The sequence below is a fragment of the Saccostrea echinata genome, unplaced genomic scaffold (genome assembly GCF_033153115.1).
Source record: "Saccostrea echinata isolate AGI-Se365-2 ecotype Australia unplaced genomic scaffold, CSIRO_AGI_Sech_v1 ptg000029l, whole genome shotgun sequence".
Taxonomy (NCBI): Eukaryota; Metazoa; Mollusca; class Bivalvia; order Ostreida; family Ostreidae; genus Saccostrea; species Saccostrea echinata.
This window is the reverse complement of record NW_026889778.1, coordinates 18,786,649-18,810,471: the sequence shown is the minus strand read 5'-3', so window position 1 is coordinate 18,810,471 and position 23,823 is coordinate 18,786,649. Positions and strand designations below refer to the sequence as shown.

Sequence of the window (23,823 nt, the reverse complement as noted above, 5' to 3'; positions counted from 1 at the left end):
ATCTGATATGAATTCAAGAAAGAAAATCTTTAAAGAAACACTTGATTGATTGATCTCAGTTCTATATTAAATACATACATATACTGTTTAGCCAAAAATTTAATACCTATGTGATATTATGGACAACCTTTTAGTATCAATATTCTTACTATTTTGTATTGTTTGATGCTCGGGTTTCTCATTGACAATAAACTTGCAGTCCTTGGACACCAATCTTCCAACAATTTGTTGGAATTTCAGTAAGCACTAATTGTGTTCGTTTGTTATTCGACCTGTATTTATATTCTTATGTAGCAGAATTTATTTAAAATTTCCCTCATGAGAGGAAGAAACTTTTCCTGTGGCCTTCAACATTTTGACATTTCAACGATATTTCATCAGTCAAAACTGGTTACTTGCAATTATTTTTCAGCTTGATTTTTCCCAGTAAACTCAAAATTAAAAAGAAAAATTACAATCTGATACATCTGTTTCAAACTTGAATGTTTTTTTTTTGTGACGACGGTAATTATCAATTAACAAGTAACCTACAGACAGAAGAAAAGAATGCAGCTTTGACATCGTCATTTTTTCTTATTAATGTAATAAAATTTCACTATCACCTGGATATGGTATTTTTTTTTCTCCCAGCTATTTCAATGCGTAAGAGCATGTTCTTACAATTCGAAGGATCAAATTTTACACCGAGACATGACATAATACCTAACAATTAATTTGCTATTACAGGCTTAAAAAGTCATCATCTCAAAAATTCTACGATATTCTATAGGGTCTCTTTGCCAATAACACCGGTCGACATGTTTGACATGTTTCCCAATAATTGGTAGGCAATTTGAATTAAGAAGTGATGAACCTCTGCTCTAAGTTTCAAAAAAAAGTTTTTAAATTTCCTTAACTTTAGTTAAGAGGGTTCGCATGCTGTTTTTGAGAGGATTTTAAAATTTATTTATAATAAACATTCCTTAAATCCCACCCTACCACCGGTGTCATGGTTTGAATCTACTCATTATGATGAAGATTTCGCATGTTTATTCCTTTTTGGCCAAGGTGATTCTCGAGAAGGATTTTTTGAAAAATACTAATAATTTTTCACAAATGTTTAATTATGAAAGAGATCGTGACCTTCCATTTGAACAAATTGAATTATATTCACCTGAGGATGCTTTAAGGGAAGTTAAGTTGAAAAAGACAGAGGATTTTTTTTTTTTACAAGAGTTCGAAATGTGTAAAGTTTACCGAAAGGGCTAATGGACACAGAACAAAAACACTCCCTTGACCTTTCAGCTCAGATGAGCGAAAAACAATATTGTATGTATTATAAAATGCTAGATTCACAATTAAAGGTTTTCTTTGACTTGAAGATTAAGCCAAAATCATTATTCTTGGACAATTTATTTCGTTCTGACAGTACTGAAAATGACACAAAAATCGTGCGCGCCGTCAAAGCATACTTGTCGTAATAAATATTTCTTTGTTCACACTCTCACTACAAAAAATAAACACGGAAGAACTACAAGATAATGGATACAACTGCACACAGATCACTGTATTACATTTCTTGTGTATTTTTGTTTCTTCTTCAACTCTCAAGGCTGCCTTTTGGTACGTACAATATTCAATAGGTCGCATTCATTAATATCATTTTAAGTAGGTATTTTAATTTCAGGCTTTCTTACATGTAACTTTTTACTTTGCGTTTACTATGCATACACGATGAGATTCAATTACTACCATTTTGACTTTTATTTTTGTATAAACAAATAAAAAAGTACAGATTACGAGATTGATAATTGTATCGAATTAGAAATTCCTTAACATGGTTCATATATTTCAGAAAGTAGAGTAAAAGCTATTTAAAAAAAATAAGAGGATTACATTGAATTTGTAACAAGTAAAGGACATTTGTAAATATCTAAAAGAAACATTTTTAGGGAAGAAAAGGCTATAGATAATTCGTTCATTTTTTTTAAATCCCTTGAACAATAGGTGTTTTTGATCAATTCTTCCTGGCTGTATAAGGAACAAAAAATTACTGAAAATTTAACTTTCAAAAACAAATTTTAAACAAAACAATATTTTTTAGTACTTATATATAATCATAGTCTCATTCAAACCACTGATATCATTATTTTTTTTTTATCTAAACTTATTACTTCAATTGAAATAACGCGTCATTTTGAAAAAAATTACCAACTTTGATACTTTATATATTAAAAGAATAAATTAAATTTAAAAAGTGTGTTCTTCGTGATGCTATTTTTCCAGATGATAAGATTTATCAAGACCTTCTCCTCCTCCTTCTAAAAAGACCCATTAAAACAAAACATAAAGTGTTAAAATGTCATTGGCATTTCTTGAAGTTAATATTTTAACTTGGGTATTGAAGATTCATTTAAAACTATTTAAAGTCTTTTTTAAAGTCTGCAGCCAATCAAGTGGTGCTGTCATCTATGGACAGGAAGGGGGAACGATACGATTAAAATGTCCTTTAAGACCACCATACGTACATGGACGAACAAGTTGGAATGGACCACCTTCAATGACTGCCTACTTTTATAATGAGGAGAAAAACCCTAATCTGTCCAGAGGAGAACGTTTGACGGTGGTGAGGAATACACAGACAGGGGGGTACGACCTTAAGATAACAGGACTCACCAGAGAGGAGGACGTGGGGCTGTACTCGTGTGTTGTTAACACTAACCCTCCACAACAAAGCAAAATTTATCTTAAGTTATATTGTAAATATCTACGTTATCACGAAGTTATTCTTTTTTTATTAGTTGAACAGTGGAGAGGCCTTTCCATTTAAGTATATTATTCGAAAGAGTTAATACTCAGCTTTCCTGTTCAAGTATTCAAAAGTGTTAATACTCAGCATTATTTTTATAGTGCCTCCTTCCAGCATAAACATTGATTCCTACAATGAAAATGGCACCTTATGAGTCAATGGTACAGAAGGATCTCCTTTAAATCTGTCATGTCAGTCATCAGGTGGTGATCCTCCTGCCAATGTGTCATGGTATAAAGACTTTGCATTATTATCTACTGGTATTAATGCTACTATGTACAGCTTTCTTCCTACAAGAGTCGATGACCTCCAGAACTACACATGTACTTCATACAATCCTGCTTTATCACAGCCAATGAGAAGAATTGTTCAAATATTCCTTGACTGTAAGTACAATGTATTGAATATCATTTTCTTGTACACTTAACAAAACTTCTAAGTGTTCACTCTAATAAATGTATTTATTAAAAATTTACATGATAGAATGGTATGACATTTTCAAATTATTATAACCAATGAGTCATCTTAACAATTGTCGAAAGAAAATCAATTATCACCGATGAAAACCAATGTCCCGTGACGAAGCTTAAAAACAATAAATCGGTACTTTACGACACGTGTTTTGCGTAATCAGCTTCTTTTTGTGACCATTATCGATCTTTAAGAACGGGTTTAATTAAAAAACACAAAACAAGGGCAAAATGACCTTTGAGGAAGGAGGGAGAGCCGTTGCAATGTTGATATCTGGATCATCCTTACGACACGTTTAACTCATTTTTATTTCAGTGTTTATTTGTCCTTGATATTACTTTTAAAAATTAATATCCAGTAAAAAAAATCCATTTAAACACATATTTCTATAAATTGTGCGTTATTTTCATCGCGAACTTATCAAATTTGAAAGTTTTGGACAAAATTTAACCAAACCGGAAGTGATCTGGATCATCGTCCGGGGCCAAGGTTTCGCGTCACAACCAGGTCAAAAGATTGTTACATGGTCTTGAACCACTTTAGAAACATTTAGATCAGCAACTTCCATGGTAAGAAAATGGCAAACAAATTGGTGCTCATGGCAGTCCAGTATCATCTCAAAACAGTCTAAATCATCCTTGAAAAGGTACACCTACGTGCGAGACGCCCAAAGAGGGTCTAAGTGTTGACCAAAAGGCATCTGTGTGATGCACTGGCCTGCAAAATCTGAATCCCATTGAACACATTTGGGACTTTTAAAAGGAATGTCAAAACCCCCCTCCCCCCTTCCACGCAATTTCAACGCTTTAGAAATATCCATACAGCAGGTATGGCAGCAGATAGGTTAACCTTCTATTCAGGGGTACATGGTTTCCATGAGAAAAGGATGTCGTGAAGTAATTAGAGCGAGTGGTTGTCTTACTCCATAGAGATTATTTTATGTGAATTTTCATTTTGGGGTACCTTTTGCTTTAAAGTCTGACGAGATACCTACATGAAATTTACGCAACATCGAACTGAAATCTGCATCATTAACCATAAATTAAAAAAAAATACTTAATGTATGCATTTGTTCTTTATAACTTGAAAAATGTTAGGTGAACACTTAGAAGTTTGGGTCAGTGTATATTGCATCTGTCATATTCAGGTTAGACCAATCATTCCATCAGTTTTGTTAAAGTAATACGTGTTTCCTGCTCGCATCAAATTATGTTTATAATATCCATGCAATGAAAAGGGAGATTCTACTTGTAATTCCTGTCTGAACATGCACTAGCACCAAACACTGAAGATCTCCTGTGTGTTTTTCCTTTGTTCAAGTATGAAAAATCATTATAACTGTCATTATCACGACCGAAGATTTTTTTAAAAAGCTGACTCTTAACGATGTTATTGAAATCATTGTAACATCAACTTATTTGTCAGTAGCTTATCTCGATTTGAAAAATTGATTGTATGTACTCATAACATGATCTTGCGAATTCAATTAGTGTAGATATACTTTTTACTGGGTCAGAATTCGGCGGAATTACAATTTCTGTCAGTTTGCTGTAGATATTTAAGCTTATTTCATAGACTGACTTTGTGAACCTTCATTTAATGTACCTTAAGAGCGTATTAATACCACGCAGAAAAATACTTAGACAGTAGCTGGAAGTCATAAACATTTATACAGATGATATAGGAATATTTAAGAAATAATGTATCATATTTAAACATCTATCGGGATATAAATAAGGGTTGGTGACGAGATCAAATTCCATAAAGCCCGAAGGGCTTTATGGTAAATTTGATCTCGTACCAACCCGTATTTGTATCCTGATAGATGTTTAAAAATGATACATTATTACTTATATTTACATTTATGACTTATTTATAGTTTATATTTTCCTGATTATGATCTTTAGCGTGTGAAATGTTTTATTTTTCAAACTCAACGGCATGTATTTGATCCATTGATTCAGCGTCAACCCTTTATGACTTCACTGAGAAATAACGTCAAACGTTTATGACGCGAGGAACCCTTGTTTATACGGATATAGGTACGCGTTGCTTTTAACAGTCTTATTTAAAGGAAAACATTTGCAAATGTAAATATTACTACATAAACAATACATGTTGACTATTGAAAAGCTGAAATCACCCCGCTTGTTATACAACACCCAATATGATACATGTATATCAGACTCTGTAGTGTCTTCAATTTCAAGTTTATTGGGATATATCGAGTCGACATATGAATGAAAGTAGCTTGATGATTGATAAATTGCAGTAAATATATCTAAAGGTCGAGTTGAAGATCACAGCAATTGTTTTCTTCATCTCGTGTAGATGTTTTTGAATTAATTTTGCTTTATAAGAGTATAGAAGTAGGTGAGGTAATAAATAAGAAAAATTAGTGCCCATCAAATCCAAATAGGATTGTTATGGGACCTGGTCTCCAAACAATACATAGAATTTCCGAACGAGGGACCCCATCATTTTTTAATATCAACTTCAGAGTTCTGTACGTAGAATCAGAATGGTTTTTGAAAAGATAATTTTGTGGATGATCAATCACAAAACAAGAAAAAAGCGATTTCCATTTTTACTGAGAAAGCAGTTGTCTATGACGTCAAAACGCCTGCTCTTTGATTTATCGTGATGAATGCTTGTTTGATACATAGAGAAGGCATATGTGTTGATGCTTTTAATGTTTGATTTTTTTAATACATACATTTTTTTTTATTTTAGTAAGACCAAGAACCACAAAAATTTCCAAAATTCAAAACACAAAGGAGGGCAATCAGATAACGGTCACGTGTTCATCTTCTGGGGGTCGTCCACCTGTATCACTCTGGTGGATATTCCGGGAAACATACTTAAAATCAACGTACGTTTCCTGTACGATCGACCCTTCTACTCAAACTCACATAGTGAATGCAATATTAAACATTACAGTCAACAAAGAGGACAACGGAAAGAACATCATATGTATGGCTAATAACTCAGTTGTGCCCACTGGTCTTCAGTCGTCCCGCAGGGTAACGGTGCTCTGTAAGCTAAGACACATGATTTTCATTTCAAAAACTAATTATAATTATCATTAATGAAGTCTTATAAAATGTTGTATTTGTGAGATAATTCTGGGTTTGTTTATGTTATTAATGTATTTTAGTTTTATTCTTCCGTTTATAACAGATCTTCCTAAAATTAAGGTTTTTAAACTTCATGGCTGTCCAACAGTCAACGAAACAGCTCCTATGTCGGTGTTTTGCGAAGTCGATAGCTCTAGTTTTACTAACATGTCGATCCGGAATCAGAACACCAGTGAGATACTGAGCATTGGTACCTTTACGAACACGCTGAACTTCACAGAAAAATCAGCTAGATGTTTTCATACTGCTCTGTATATATGTACAGCAGAAAACCGTATTGGATTTGCTGCTTCTGATCCGATACAGATATATGTTAATTGTATGTTAATTACTAATTCTGATAAATGTACAGCTCTATTTGTTATAAAATAAAATGTAAATTATGCGAATCAAAATGTGATTCAAAAAAGACTATAATTTTTAGGAAAAGAATGAAATTGAGTGGAAAAAGAGACATAAGAAAAACGGCGAAACAGTACACATGATGTATTTTGATAATGAACGTAAATTTCAAAATATTTATAATACTATATTTTATTTTTCTATAAATATAATATTTACTCACTTAATTATCAGAAAACTATTGAAACTATTTGTAACTTGAAAGTTTTATCATTTGTTCTTAATTATAAAAGTTCAATTCAAGGTGGGCCAAGATCCCTTGATGGTTTATACTTTCTACGGATACCTGCTTCCTTTCATGACAAGCTAGAAATGTCGGCGAATTTTCTGTCGTACCCTACACCATCCTTTCAGTGGGGCTTCCGACAAAAAAGTACATCACCAGAGCTTACTTTGTCCAGTGATTTTATAAGAACAAGCACCATTATCAATATTTCTTCATTTTCTGTGCATTTGAAGAAGACAGTGCTGGAAGAAGATCAGTTTGGATATTATACTGTGAGAGTAACCAATGATTATGGATCTTTTATGACAACTTTCCACATTATTCCTCAAGGTAAATTTACCTTACAATAAAATAAATGCCTGAATCTCTTCAAAAGCAAGAAGATTTGTTTTATATAACAATATTGGATATATACAATTATATTGTCTTTTGTCATATGCTAATTGACATGTTAAGACATATTTGTAGTTTGATTCTTTTTTCAATTGAAAAATACACGTATATCCAGCTAAATTTAGCAAAATGAAACTAAATTTAAACTACAACATGTAAAAAAGAAACTGAACATAAAATCAATTGGGAAAAATAGGGCAACAACAATAAGTAGTATTCATGTTCATTCAGCTTTATAATTTGCTCACCAAAGATATATGATAACTCCCTTTATCAAACTCTTTTTTTAGTTGTTCTCTGAATCTTCTCAATTTTTCATATCTATGGTTTTACATTAACAAATAAAAATCTACTTAATTATGCATGTCTTCTTCTATGTCTGATAATAAGGATACAGACACATAAGTGTACGAAAAGCAACTTAGCATGTGAAGTCATTCTCTGTAAGAAAAAAAAAAATATGGAAAAAGTTGGAAATGGTACATCACAGATTTGGCTGATTTTTTGCATGTAATATAGGAACACCATGTATAGAGCATATTTGGGGGCAGTTATTAAATTTGAGTCCAGGTTGCCTTGGTAACCAAACCCGCCATTTTAAGGCCAAAAATATGGAGCGATCTACTGAAATTATACCAACTTCATCTTCAATTTCTATTTTCTACGTAATTTTTACAGGATGAATTGTTGCCTATTCTGATGGACTAATTGTTTTTGTAACTATCACAACTAATGATTTGATTCAGTAGTGGGTCATGAAAGAGTCGTCTTTCAGTGAAAATTGTCAATTTTTTGAAATTTAACAAATTTAAAAAAAATGCCAATTTTTGGCATTTTCTAAACAAAGTAGCTAGAAAACGCGAGAAATCCATAACAAACAACTACCATCATTGAAAAGTTCATTCTACACTCAACAAAATATAAAATTTCTAGAGAGGTATTATTTCTTAAAATAAAATAAAATGAAAACGAAAATGGTTGCTACGGAATTTTTGGATTAATTTGTAGATTCAACATTTTGCTTACTAATTGTACATTATAGCATTAAAAAAGTTATCAATAAAACAAATCACACTAATAAACCATGTCATTTCACTTACATTATCTGAATAAAATATAAGTTCAATAACTAAAAAAAAATATTGTGTTGCTATGGCAACCAAATAGTTCAGGAACAATATCTATAATTATTGATGTTATAATTATGCGAAAACTATGGCCTCAGTGCAAGACAAAAATTCTTCAATGAAATAGATCACATTTATTATATTTGTCATTTCACTTACATTTAAAAAGATAAATAAAAAATCATACGTCTAAAAATCATGTTGCTATGGTAACCAAATACCGGTAGTTCTGGAACGCTTCCTTATATAGGGGTTGCTATCACAAGTATAAAACAAATATTATGATAGCTTCATGCATGATTATTTTTCTTTTTCAATAACATAAATTGCATTAATCAAATTTGTATTTCACTTTCATTTAAATAGAAATTCATAATTTAAATAAAAAACGGGTGCTATAGCAGCCAATAGTGCAGGACTATCAGGACTTAGTTCTTCAATAAAATAAATCACATTAACCTTGTCATTTCACTTACATGAAAATAGAAAGTCTTAATTTTAAAAAAAAAGTTGCTATGGCAACCAAATAGTTCAGGAATATTCCCTATAATTATTGATGTATCAATATACAAAACTCTAGCCTCAGTGTTTGATTGTACTTCTAATTCATATACTGTAGATTCCTTATTTTTCGCGAGTACTTATTATCGCGAAATGACTCTTTAACGTCAAATCGCGAGAACAATAATTCGCAAGTGGATGGTTGATCAAGTGATTTTACATTGATTTCTTCACCAAAAATAAAAGCGAGTAATTTTATTTCGCGAATGGTGCTTCTCGCGTAATTACGCGATAATTAATTCCTCGCGTATATCTAGGAATCTACAGTACTTACTCGGACATATACAGATGAATACTTAAACTGATCATATTTCTGAACAACTGCAGCATAGGTGTTTTTGCACTGTTCTTTTTCCATGGAAACAAGCAATAAGTACCTATATAAAATCATGACCCTGCTTATTGAAGGAACATGATTTTATAATTGAAACATATATCCATGTTTAAACATGTAATTCTAGTAGGACAAGCACATAGTCATAAGTGCCCCCCCCCCCTTTGGCCTCCACTTTTTTTTTTTTTTTGAAATAATCTTTTGCTGTTCATTTAGTAGGGAATTATTTATTAAATGGTTGGTTGCAGGACTTTTGATAAAAAAAAAAAACTTTTTTTTTTGTTGCAGTAGCATAAGTATGGTGTAAAACGCTGCCACATGTATCTATAAAAATTCTTGTTGAAAAAATGAATTTTGACCCCACCCCCTCCATATTATACCTTTCCCCTGAAAGAATATATTATGTCCTTCAAATTTTGCCACAAACAATATGCTAGGGGAATATATTACATGTATTTGTCATGTTCCTCATTTTCCTTTCTTCCTTCCATCCCTTTACATTTTAGCTCAAGTACAAAGAAACTGTTGAAGATATAATTGTCAATCATCATACACATTAAAATTGACAATCACAACTCAATATATAATTTAAAGATTCTGTAATTTAATTCTTCCTTATTCAGGCGCAAAACCAAGATTTGTGTTAGGGGAAGTGCTATTAGGTGGAAAGTAGTCTACAGACCTCCACCGTTATTATTAGGTCCAAAACACCGTACGTAGGGGATGCCCATGGGAGTGAACTCCCTGTATGCTTTTGAAATTCAATAAACAGAGAACCTCATTTTGACTCAAAGTGAGTGTAATTTTAGCTTTAATACACATGCACATCGATGTATGAGACTTACACTATATCTGATTAAAGTGGAGGCACACTAAAATGTGACACCCCACCCCCCAAAAAATGAAATTTAAAAAAAGGGGAGGGGGCTTGATCAGTTACCATAAATATTTTGTACTCATAAAATATGACATAAGAATCAAAATATAATATCTTTCTCTGCCAAAATTTGGGCACATAAATCTATGAATCAAGATTTCAACAATGGGCATTATACATATCCTCAACATCTGGATGCATGTAAAAGGAACTCTTCTCAACTGGAAATTGCCATATTTTCCTTACCTTATTGTATTGATTGATACTGTTTCAGTAAAGTACACACATTGTAATGTGGCTTAAATTTAACGGAATGTTTAATATAATGATAAAAAAAATTCTAAATATATTATTAATTTTCTTACTTTGCTGCAATAAAATAATCTGATAAAAGATAAATTTCAAAGTTCTTACAATTTTATACAATAAGTTCCTAAAAAAAAGGCCTGAAAGAGCATTTGGCACCCCCTTCCCTTTTCACACAAAAAAAAAAACAAACAAACAAACAAAGAAAAAAACAAAAACATAACAATGTACAACAACAAATTTAAGCCCTGCACAAACTGAAATCTAAAAAAACTTTCAATATTGTCACGTGTTCAGTTTAGCGATGTGATTTTAAATGTGTATACTGTCTAATGAGGTCAACATGTAAAATCAAAAAAAAAAAGAATAAATGGATGAAATACCTTGCATGGCAATAACTTGATACCCCCACCCCACCCCACCCCCATTTAAAGCACACACTTAGAAAGCTGATGCTATGCCTAAAATCAATGTAGCTCTTCTCATAAACACTACAGGTATGCTTTAGGTTTAAAACTAGGTTAACAATATTTTCATCAACAGATAGTTTTAAAATATGCCTAGATACTAATAGATATTAAATTATTGATATAATTAGATTCATGTCATTATTATGTTTTGGATACTTTAATGTTTCTTTCCTATAGATAGTCACACCCTGTTATTAATAAACTTACCGTATTACAAAGCGTGAAAGTGAGTTTGAGTAAAAATTTTCACTGGACCTTGCCTAGTGATCTTCTTACTGCCGGGTATCTTTCTACATCACAACCTTATTCGTTGCTCTGAAGTCCATGTAACTGAATGTTACTTTGTTTTTAAAAACATTTTTGCAATGATGCAGTACGTGTCACATAGGTAGGAATTTAGGTGCAATCCATTTTCATGCTTATCCTCATTATACACATACATGTATATTTCTCAGTAAGGAGTGAACAACCATTTAACTATAGGTAATATAAAATAACACATAAGTTGGGTTAAAAAAAACCCTGAGAATATCCAAAACACACAGAATCTACTTTCTGCTCTCTACTTTCACTTTCATTTTCTTTTATTTTAGCAAAAGATCTCCGAAAGGGGAAATAACTCTTGGCAAAAATGTGTAAATTTAGAGATTTTTACAAACTTTACAATCAATTTATTTTCTTAAAATAAATAATACCTCTCCAATTTTTTTATGTTTTCATAATTTTTTCGGGTAAAATTCAGAGCATCAAAATATTCCTCCAGTGCCTGTTTTTTTGTTTGTTTGTTTGTTTTTTTTTTTTTTTTTTTTTTTTGTACACACTGTTATGTTTTCCCCACCTGTTTTAAAGCAATTTTTGATATCATTTTGGCATTTATCGGCAGGTCGAAGTTTTTTGTTGTTTTTTTTTTTTAACTTTCTTGTATATAAAATACAAATTACAAATTATTTTTGAGAAAAAACAAAATTAATAATGGTCACCTATATTCATTAAATATACATTAATGGGGTGATATGACATTTATAAGTATTTTCCACCAATGTGTGAAAATAGGTAACCTGTTGCCATGGAAACAAGACCAATTGACCATTTCCAATAATATTTTTGTAAAATGGTATAGTGTAATTATTTCACCAAGTTTCAACAAAATCGGTGGCAGTCAATTTCCAGCCCATTTTGATGCTTACAGAGAATGGCTCTTAATGCTTATGCTTCGAAAAATCAATGGAATCGATATAGATACGCACGAAAAGATACTTTTTGCATGTATACTTACTAATAAGGAAAATAATGACAAAAACCACATATTAAATATCATTTCATTCAATTATTTTGTGTCTAGGTTATTTTTCCGCATTTCATTTTCTAAATTTATAATGCAACGGGAAATTATTTTGCAATTGAAAATGTTACAGGCTGTTTTGTATGATAAGTACACATCTCAAGTGTCATTTTTCACTGACACTATTATAAATTCCATGTTGATAACTGCGCATACGAATAATTGAAATCCCCTGTTGAGAACTACGCCTTTGATGACAGTGGTATTCTGAGTCATCTATAAGTTTTTCTCAGTGACTAGAAAAACTGAGGATCTCATGCTTAGAATGTGATATATTTATCACATTTTTCTAGAAAGGATTACCGATTGTGCATTTTTGAACTATTTTCAAAATAAAGGAAGACACTATGCAATCCGCTGAATTGATACATGTGATAAGTGACTGAAAGTCTACTGAAAGATGACTGAACGACAGAGGTTTCTCATTTAGGTCATCTTTCCAGACCTGAGAGTGAAAATTTAGTTGACACGCGCAGATTTGCGTAGTTTCACCCTGTGAGAATAACATTTATCTGTCACAGGGTATAGTTATAAATCCATGGTATGCCCACCTCATTCCGGTTTTCTTAAAACACATTGCAAACAATCCATTTGTCAAATGTCAGGAGGACACGTGTTATATATTAAAGAACAGCTGTATACTATAGAATCAAGCTGTATTTAATGTGTATTACGATATATTAAATACTGAATTTAGATAATCTAGATGTAAAGGAATGGGCCCCCTAATTTACCTAAATAAAAGGAAAATGCACAATTAAACCTGTACATGACAACATGAAAAAAATAGTTTGTAAATAAGTAATCGAAAACAAAGTTTTGAGATGAAAGTGCATTTTATTCATTAGTTAATAATACACATTTCAATATCTTACAGGGAATTCCGATTCACAGCAGAATGTATGCAAATCTTCTTCAACAGGTACCGTTGTATTTTTGAAGTACATAATAAAGAATCAATGCTTAAGCTATCACTCATTACAATAAGTTTTAATTATCAAACAACATAGAATTGAAAAATGTTCATGTACAAGATAATCATTCCTAAAACCATCACTCATTAAACTTAGTGTTAATTATCAGCAACACTGAATTTAATAATGTTCATGTACATGTATATAAAAATGCACATATTCAAATTATGGCAAATTGATGGATTCCAGAGTTATCCGCCCTTATTCCCATATTGGCATCTGTCTCTACTGTTATGTTCATCTTTTGTGCCGGACTTATAATTTTTATCATCCTTCGAAGGAGATTCATTAAAAAAGGCAAGCATTTTCGCAATATGCCCTGATTCTGAAACCATGTTTTATCACATGTATCCAATCCATTTCATTATATTATTTTTGAAATTTAGATATATGCTGTTTCCGAAGATCTGAGTACATGTAAGTATAAATTTATAAATTTAATGTGATTTGTTTTTATTTTACTATGATCTAAATTTTTACAACATATTTTTACTTGCTAGAAATGAAGATTACGTCATGCAGAACGTCACAAAGATGGATGATCATCAATATCAGGACATTGGTGCAGATCAAAAAAGTAAATTTATTCTTGTATTAATGTAAAGGTTGAATTGACCCAAATTGAGTGACAAGCTTCTCTACATTTCCCTATATAAGCACAAGTTACTGATATTTAGTTACTTAGACTTATATTTGATTGATAACTATTTTAATTTACATCTATGATATCAAATTTATTTAATTTTAATTGTAACACGTCATTTGATTGGATAAAAGTTGATTGGATAAAAGATTTCGTTTATATCGTATAACACAAGTTGCCTACGTCACAATGAGTCTCATCAAAAACATATTACAATGTACTCCCTTTGACGTTACTTTTAAAAACATGATCAATTTGAAGCCATCTTAGAGGAAATATTGTCTTATCATCTACACTGAAATTAAATTATAAGGAATGAAGCTTATTTTAACCTATATTATACGATAAAACATAACTTTGTTATAAACTGCTTCGCGTTTTATAAAGCGTAAACTGCCCCAAGTTATGTTATATCGTATAACGTAGGTTAAAATTAGCTTCATTCCGTAAATAACATTCGAGTGTAAAAGATTGCAAAAATACACATCATCTATTTTTTTTTTTTTTACAGATGAATATCTCAGTTTATCATGAAGGTTGAATAATTGTCTGAAGAGCACAAAGGACCATAAAGCATGATTTATTTACAATGAATAAAACTCAGGGACAAAAACTAATAAAATAAAAAATGAAATAAAAATAGGGAAAAAATAAATATAATTTTTTCATCTTTTGCTGTTTCTTTTTATATTGTGGTGTATATATGCATATATCAGCAAGATAGATATGGAATTCCACAGGCAATCACAGCTGCAAAAGCCTACGTCCACATATGCTGATATTTACCATTCTGTAACGCAGTGTTTATGACCACAGGCAGACATTAAACTCTCTGGCAATCACACCTGTTCAACCACTTCCACACTTAATCATTCGTCATAAAAGTTTTGACGATAGGTAGAATTCTAATCATACCTCACTTCATATGAATTCAAGAAAGCAAACGTCTTTCAAGAAACGTTTGATTGCTTGTTCTCGGGTCTAAACTATATACATTACTGTCTTGACAAGATCTGAATAACAAATATCTTATTATAGACTACCGTAACATGATCATATATCTTTTTATTGTTTGATTCTGGAGTTCCTCATTGACAATTTCTATATACATGTAGTCTTTGAAGACTGGGTCTTCCAACAATCGTTGATAATTTCGATGGGCACTAATTGTGATTTGTTAGCCGACCTGTTTTAGATTCTTATGAAGCAAATTTATTCAAAAAATTCTACATGAGAAGACTTTTGTCTTGGCTTTAAGTAACATTTCGATACATCGTTTTATTAATTGAATTTTTTTTTTCATTCATATGTCATTTTGATATATCCCATTGAACTCAAATGAAAACAGAGAGATAGGAAGAGATAGAGAGAGTTTTGATCTGTTTCTTTCTTGGATGCTTTACTGCCTATAGACGTCGATGGCCAACTGATAACCAATCTATAGACTAGGGTTGCGTTTGGCTGTAAACGTATTGCGATATAATGCGAATTTTAACTGTATTGCGATATGTATTGAAATATTTTCAGTAAAGATAATAATGATCTTCTCTCGTTTAAATTAATCTTCATTTAGATGCAAAAGGGAAACAACTATGATAAGTAGCACCCCCCCCCCAAAAAAAAAAAGAATAAAGTTCTTATTGATTTAATTTCAGTTATGCACCAAATCGTACCCATACAGCAATTATTATCTTACTGTTTGGCGCGATCGCAAACATTTCTGACATCTTAAACTTTATATTTTATTATAGAAATCACAAGTTCAACCATTTGCCGGTATATTGGTACTAGAAAGACGTATCGCAATACGACATTTTGGTCAACAAACTGCAATACGCTGGAATATCGGTGTTATTGCCCAGCCATACTATAGACAAAGGGGACGACTTCAGCTTTTCCATCGTCAGCTTTCCTTATTTATATAGGTTTATTCCACTATCAACTGCCTTTGCTGTTCATGTCTCCCAGCTGATTAGGCACGCAAGAGCATGTTCAAGTACGATTAATTTTTAAACCGTTTTTATGTCGTTTCAAGTCAGCATCTTGTAATTTCTATTATCGTTATAAAGGCTTTCTTTCCCAATACAACCTATCGTTGGGTCGTAATATGACTGACATGTCTTCCAATAAATGTTAGGCCATTTTTAATACCAATTTGACTATGGATTACTACGTTTATCTGATCAATATATATGGCTGACGGTGGATATGACCGATCGACAGGGAATGCTTACTCTTCATGGCCACCTGATCCCATCTCTGGTGTTTCAAGGGGTCATGTTTTCTCCTCCCTGTTCAATTGTATTCTTTATTTGATTTATGAGCTTTATCACAGGTCGATATTTTCACCTTTAACATTTATATCATTGTAGGTTTTTATACATTTTTATAACCACTTTTGATCAAATACTTTTAATTCTGCAACTTAAGTTAATTTTGCTTTAAAGACCATTTACTTTTTCTAAGAATAACGGAGATTACAGTATATAATTACGGGCTACTAAGACAGTAGAAACTTTTTTTCTACTTGTTTTACCCGGTATATCGTGGAAGAAAAATTAAATCCATTTAAGCTTAACCACACTTTGTAATATATTATACCAAAAATGTTACAGAACAAGTTGAGAGGGAAAATGTACAAACAAGACTTGCCTCCCAAAACAATTGACATGTATGTGCTTGAGGGTGCAAGCATCACTTCCCCGACCGTGAAATGATTCTATTTTCGAAAGAGATTTCCATCGTTCATTTTGGTGTTTTGGGAGTGGAATAATTATTGTTCCTTCTAAACTTGACATATCCATTGAGTGATTCGTCCATTGATGAAACATTCCGAAATCAAATTTAATGATCTCCAAGACGGGAAAATACAAACAGTATAAGACGTGTTTTCTTTTCTGGGACTGCGTGTCACATACCATATAGAGGCCTTTTGCGGTACATGGTTATCTCTTTAATATGTATCATTTACAATACAAAGAGGAGAACTGTAGTGGCCCAAATGTAAGAAAATTCTTTAGAAATTTACTTTTTATGTGTACTATACTTACACTAGACGTTAACTATTGTTTATTAAGAGGGAATTAAGTTCCAGAAGGTAATTTTTCAAATCTCTAGTTAATAGCTCTTTTAAAAGGAGGTATCATAGAATTTCAAATTTCTAAAATTATTCCGCGATAATTCATAAGATGTTTAATACACTTAACTGTATTTTTTATTTATTTATTTAATATATTTTACTTTTAATGACCATCATGGTTATTGATTTCAAATGTCCTTCATATATATATATATATATATATATATATATATATATATATATATATATATATATATATATATATATATATATATATATATCAAATCAGTTAAATTGAAAAACCTTATAAAAAGGAGCCTGGTAGTAATAATTCGTCTATGAACTTGTATAAGAATGAGCTAATCATAATTGATTACCAGTGTTTGGTGGGAAATGCATGGAGAGTAATTGGTGATATTGCATAACAAACAATAGGCATCCACTTTAAAAGCACTCACGAGAATTACATCAGATATGGCCTAGATAAAATTCGAAGTCATTAATTTTAATTTACTGAGTCTAAAGATCAAGGGTTTGTTTGTCTGATCATCCGTCTTTCACGTGTTAAATAATTTGTCAGAAATTTAAATGATATAAACAGAGGCAGTGTTTGAGTTTAAAAATTGAAATCTATATCAGGAATATATGACCTTTTTTTGCTAGTTTGTGATATGTATCAATACTGTTAACACAGTTATAAACTATGACTATACGCCTTTCCTGATACTCTGTTACAGGCTTTAGTTCATCGATCTCAAACAAATCTACAGACCATATAAATCTGTAAACAGGGCGTAAAACACGGACCCCCGAACAACATTCCAGAGGTGGGATCAGGTGCCTAGGAGAAGTAAGCACCCCTTTCGACTGGTGACATCTGCCGTGAGGCCAATGTATTTATCATTTATACTGAATATCCTGCAGTCAAATTTAGGAAAAAAAAACAAAGGCCTTACAATACGTATGAAACACATCAGCTAAAATACCACCCAATGAAAGGTTATATTTGTTAACAAGGTCCTAATAAAGATCATAGAGTTTACGAAATGCTGACTAGAAATATTACAACATTTATCAAGAAAAGAAAACTTAATCAATGAAATAAAAGTTTTACCTTTAGCTTCCATCTTAACAAACTACGATAAGTCACTTGCTAATATTTATTGACTTTATAAAATCACAAAATTCATAAAATCGATTACTCTCAATAAATCAGATGTATTAAAATATTAATAAATTAAACTGATTTCCTGACATCTTCGCCTAAACAAATGGGTCCATACTGACAGCTGTGTCTGATTTCTTAAAACTAGTAGAAAAGAATCTCAAAGAGATAAAAATTAAATGCACAGTTTTCAAAATAATGATAACTTCAGGTGCAAATATGTTCAATTAGCAATTTGAATGTTATTTAATAGATATGGAAAATTGAATCAAATATAAATCACTCTCAAAATGTTTCCTCAGTAAAAATTTATGAAAATTTTGGCATCCATTTTTCTCTTCAGTTCTTTATATCTTCTTTGTAAAATGGAAAAGATGAAGATAATGAACCAACCAATAAAACTTTGAGATTTGATCGTTTGTTATGAATCCTTAAACATTTCAAAGGTCTTGATCTAATTTTAATTTGTCATAACTGATGTGTGTCAATTACTTCTAAGAATTTTGCGTCATGGTGTTTTCCAGCTACCAGCTACTCAGAAAAAGTATATATATTTAAGTAAATTCTGCATACTTAAGCATTGCATTGTCCAAAGTCACAAATGAGGTAAGATTATTTTATTTCAAGTTTGTAAATATCCTCTCGTATTAAAATCACGGTAAGTCGTGAAACTTCTGTAAACAAAATATAATTATTTCCAGTTTCAAAATGTTTGAAACGGTCATTGCAAACTTCCCAGACTTATTAATTAATTGTAGCATATGCTACAGAGCTTTTTGTTATACATGTAAATTATGTTCCCTCTAACAATTATTTGTAGATAAACTGATAATGCATTGGGAGCCCTTTCTCGTTGTTTTGTTGATCTTCATAATAAATGAAGGTAAGAAGATTTTTTAATAAATAATTCCGTAAAAATTCCATATATCTAAACAGTAATTAAGACCTATTATATGTGAAAAGAAAACTATTAAAACCCTTAATTTACCATACCTTTATAATCGTTTTTGTTTATGAGCAATTGATTATTTTTATACAATGACTGTTGAAAGTACTGACTATTTCATTGTATTTTTGCTAACTTTGAGATATTCAGCATTTGACGTGGATTTTTTTCTTTTCTTTCCTTTTTTTTCTATTCGCCATTGGATTTTTTTTCACTTACTTCAAATACACTTTAACGTGTATGAAATAAGATTTTTCAGTTAACAAGCACGTATTACATGATCACAAATTGAATTGACTATGGCAATTGCAAAGGAAAAAGCTTGCATATAAAACGTTTTGCAAAATTATTAACCTTTATACGTTTGGGGTATTGTCATACTAAAATATGCCTAAAATTACCAAAGAGTGATTGTTTATATATGAATATAAAACAAAATATAAAATTTCTACACCTGTTTTTTTTTTTTTAGTAAATGTTGATATTATTAATTTTATTGATAATGAGAGGTGATTTCCGAAAGAAATGTGAATGCAGAAACAAAGTTAATTCAATGTTGAACACCTACCGGTAGTCATAGATTCATTTTTCGAAGTTGATAGTTTAAACCGGTACCACTTATCAACATATGACAGAAGTTAAATCTTGTTTGTACATGTAATTATGTGAATTTAAGTCGAAAAACGTAAATGTCTCTAATTTATTTAATGCTTGATAGAATTGTACTTTTAGTATTAGACTAAATATGAAATTATCTAACCCTCTTACATTATGGATGTTAAGTACAGGATTTTTACAAACAGCCTGATCTGTATTGTTAAGTTCATAAATAGTATCTCTGTATGTTCACAAACACGATCCATTCTAAGGTGCGTGTCTCTAAGGTCACGTCAATTAGAAGTCAGGAACAGAGGTGTATTTTCAAGTCTTAAAAATAGACGTTATTTAAATGATTTAGTTTTCTTAATCGTTTAATTCAACGTTGAAAGTATGTTGAACATTCCAATACTGAGAGACAACTACCATCTTTTTTATTCTTTAACATTAATTTAGATGTTTTTTGATTATACGATTTCTGTATCTATTTTCCAAGGTGCATCATTCTCAGAGAAGATTGACGATGACAATGGAGTACTTACGAGTGCCCTCAATGACGAATTTAAGTTTAAGTTTAAAAGGTGAAATATGGTTGATATCCAAAAATTTCTTTATAATGTTTGGTTAGTAGATAAAATGTATTTTTATAAGTATATGATGCATTTGCTTTTTTACTAAGTAGATATTTTCAATTCTGCAAATTAAATTATAAATTAAATTAATCATAACTTGAAGACTTCGAATATACTTCAACAATGAGAAATAGGAAATGTTATGAAATTAGTTTTACTTTAGCAGTTTTAATACATTCATTGATTATAGTGATATGATTTAAATTAAGTTTGTAACGCGTCATTTGATTGGATAAAAAATACTTTAAGTCGTATAGGCTGTTACGTCACAAGCTTATCGGCTTTACTATATATTTAATTTTCTAAATTTTAATACCAGTTTTGAGGGCAAATCATCATATGCTATTTGGGATGCTGAACGCTAAGTAAATAAATACATTTCATAGTTTCTGTCTAAATAAATGTTATGTTTGGTCAGGGGTCCACTTTGATTGCTTAATAAAGAGAGTATTAGGTTCCAGAAGATATAAATTTATCAAATTTTGCATTAAATTTTGGAGAGGGGGTATCATAATTGCAAAATGTTTGAAAAAATATTCTGCATACAGAAACTCTCTCAAGTATGGATTAAAACATCTTTCACGCACATAAAAGTGTGGTCGGGCAGCATGATTCACATATTCCTCGGAATGGTATCACATTCGAGGTCTTTCCATAATTAGAATTCACGAAATTCATGTTATCCAACATGCACGTTTAATGCATGTACAATGTATTTTTGATTGTGTGTCGAAATTAGTGATAGTTTAATTGAAAGTTTTGACAAGTCTGAACCATGTTTTCACATGCACCATGTCGTCTACAACATGCAATAATATGCACCATATCACTTTTTAAAAGTCCAGTATTTCACTAAGTGTGATTTGGAATTTCTAAATTTGACTTTTTTAAAAATAATTTTTTTTTTTTTTAAAAATGATTTTTAAGTAACTCATTGCAGGGATAGAGAAAAAAGGCGTATCCTAGACTATCGTCAGCAAGAAGCTAGCGATCATGGTGGTGGCTATAGTGGCCATAACTTAAACATTCCCGACTGGCAGAACGGACTGGAACGAATTCAGGATAGCCAAGCTCGATATCATCAATACATAGACCATGATGAGTTCAAAAAGAGGAATAAACAGGGGAAGCCTCCCAAGCAACAGTAGAAGTTTTCCAAAGAGCCGAGGACGAAGTGGCAGACTTGTTACAGTTTCTTTTAATTGCTTAAAAGAGAAACAAGAATGTAATTGGAAATATCTTAAATAAATTTTATTCTGTCGGCAAACTTGAGTTTTAATTGCTTGTATTCTAAATCATTTAACAATTTTACCGCAACTGAAGAATTTTATTTGTTAAAAAAATGTTTACGAACAATATAAAAGGTTGCTAACATTTACTACTTCTAAAATCTTTCTACGTATAGTTCAGACCATTAACCATTTGACAGTAATCGTCTTTTTCTTTCAGACATTTCTAAATCTGAATTAATTTTCATTCCCAGTATATTGTAAACTTAATGGGTATCTAATGAATTACGTTTATAACGAAGCATAATCGTCCGTCCCTGGCATTTGTGATAAGCGTGTTTCACTGTAGTAAAATTACGTTAAGTTTTTTTTATATCTTAAGTTCATTTTGCCCAAAAATAAAATCGACTACGACATTTTTCGATAGTTCCTTGAATGAAATAGCCCTACAAGGTTTCACCCGTAGTATGAGCCGTTTTCAATACAGTTTCATAATAAATGCCAGATTTTTTTTAAAAAATATTCTACTTGCATCACAATTATCTCTCTTTTATATCTAGCTTTTTGCAATCTATATGTAGTTTGTAGTATTTAAAGCAAAAATTTTATATTATTTTAATTTCTAACGAGGTATTTTTATCTAGATCTTTCTGATCATCATGATCAATATGTTTTCCATACCAGTGAAAACAAGTCGTCAATATGATGTGTCAGATAATTGAGCATAGAAATAAGTTTATAGGTCACAGAAAACTTGGTAAATGCAAAGCAGAAAGAGAGATAAGAAAAATATAATTAAAATACCTTTAGTAAATACCAATGATAGTAGACAAAGGCCGAATCTGAGAAAACTCCTAATTATTGTGCACTTTATTTTATACGCGTGTTTGCTACAACAGCTTCACGTACAAGTGTATACACGATGCAACTTTTATCATAAATATGTTATTTGTTTTTAAGTTAATTAATTAAATTATGAATTAAATTAAACATAACCTGAAGACTATCGAAATATGCTTAAACAATGAAAAATATGAAACAGTATGAAATCAGGTTTACTTCAGCAGTTTTAATACATTCATTGATTACAGTGATATAATAAAGATTTAGTTTGCTGTATTGTCACAAAATTTCCCTTAGATGACGGTTGCTGTAAGGTCGAACACTGGCAAGCTCAAGGATTTGGACAGTTATTAGGTTTTTTTCCTTTGCTAGTCAGATTATTTTGGAAGTTGGCCCCCACACTTTTTGGTCTTTTTAGTCAGATTTTGTGGGAACTCCCCCCCCCCCTTTTGAAATCGTTGCTGCTACGGGTCTGACTTGGGGTGCTAATCGTAAAGTAAACAAATACATATCATAGTTTCTGTCTCTAAATAAATGCTGTTTGGTCAGAGTCCACTTTGATTGCTGACTAAAGAGGGAATTCGGTACCAGACATTAACTTATCAAATCTTTATTCAAGTTTTGAGAGGGGGTATCATAATTGCAAAATTTTTGAAAAATTATTCTGCTCACAGAAATTCTCTCAAATATGGATTATAACATCTTTCACGCACATAAAGGTGTGGTCAGGCAGCATGGTTCACATATTCATTGAAATATAACATTCGAGGTCTCTCCATAATTAGAATTCACGAAATTCGTGTTATCCAACAGGAACGTTTAATGTATGTACAATGTACATGTATATTGGATTGCGTGCCGAAATTATTGATAGTTGAATTGAAAGGTTTGACAAGTCTGAACCATGTTTTCACATGCATCATGCTGTCTACAATATGCAACAATATGCAACATATCACTATTTTTGAAAGTTCAGTAATCACTCGGTGTGATCTGAACTATAGAATTTCTATACTTTGTTTCTTTTAAAATTAATTTTTAAGCAATTCATATTGCAGAAATAGAGAAAAAAGAGATATCTTTGGAGCTGAACACGAGTACTTCCGGAAATATTTTACAGAAAAGGGTTTTCTGAAAGTTTACAATAGTTTGCGAAGTAATGGATTGATAGAGGATTGGAAACCACTGGGGGAAACTAGTGACGCCATTTATACTTCCACAGATTATTACAGATCGCGAGCAGAAACAGGTGAATTTAATAAGTTGTAAACAATAGTTCTA

The 23,823-nt window shown here is 31.2% G+C and overlaps 2 protein-coding genes and 2 long non-coding RNA genes across 4 annotated transcripts; all 4 read left to right on the top strand.

Moving 5' to 3' along the window:
• The first annotated feature begins 2,472 nt into the window (after nt 1–2,472).
• Nucleotides 2,473–6,271, top strand: LOC133194592 (uncharacterized). The gene is made up of 3 exons (XR_009722128.1): nt 2,473–2,738; nt 2,890–3,174; nt 5,993–6,271. It is a non-coding gene; the product is annotated as an uncharacterized LOC133194592 (long non-coding RNA).
• A 226-nt stretch (nt 6,272–6,497) lies between these two features.
• Nucleotides 6,498–13,731, top strand: LOC133195051 (uncharacterized). Its single transcript, XM_061330935.1, has 4 exons — nt 6,498–6,715; nt 7,043–7,354; nt 13,312–13,356; nt 13,598–13,731. Exons 1-4 carry the CDS (start codon nt 6,502–6,504, stop codon nt 13,729–13,731), a joined length of 705 nt encoding a protein of 234 aa, XP_061186919.1. The 5' UTR covers nt 6,498–6,501.
• A 51-nt stretch (nt 13,732–13,782) lies between these two features.
• Nucleotides 13,783–14,650, top strand: LOC133194591 (uncharacterized). Its single transcript, XR_009722127.1, has 3 exons — nt 13,783–13,825; nt 13,909–13,985; nt 14,563–14,650. It is a non-coding gene; the product is annotated as an uncharacterized LOC133194591 (long non-coding RNA).
• A 4,465-nt stretch (nt 14,651–19,115) lies between these two features.
• LOC133195683 (uncharacterized) lies at nt 19,116–21,737 on the top strand. The gene is made up of 3 exons (XM_061331589.1): nt 19,116–19,178; nt 20,335–20,419; nt 21,411–21,737. The coding sequence occupies exons 1-3, from the start codon at nt 19,127–19,129 to the stop codon at nt 21,616–21,618; spliced, it is 345 nt and encodes a 114-aa protein (XP_061187573.1). The 5' UTR covers nt 19,116–19,126; the 3' UTR covers nt 21,619–21,737.
• The last annotated feature ends 2,086 nt before the right edge of the window (nt 21,738–23,823 follow it).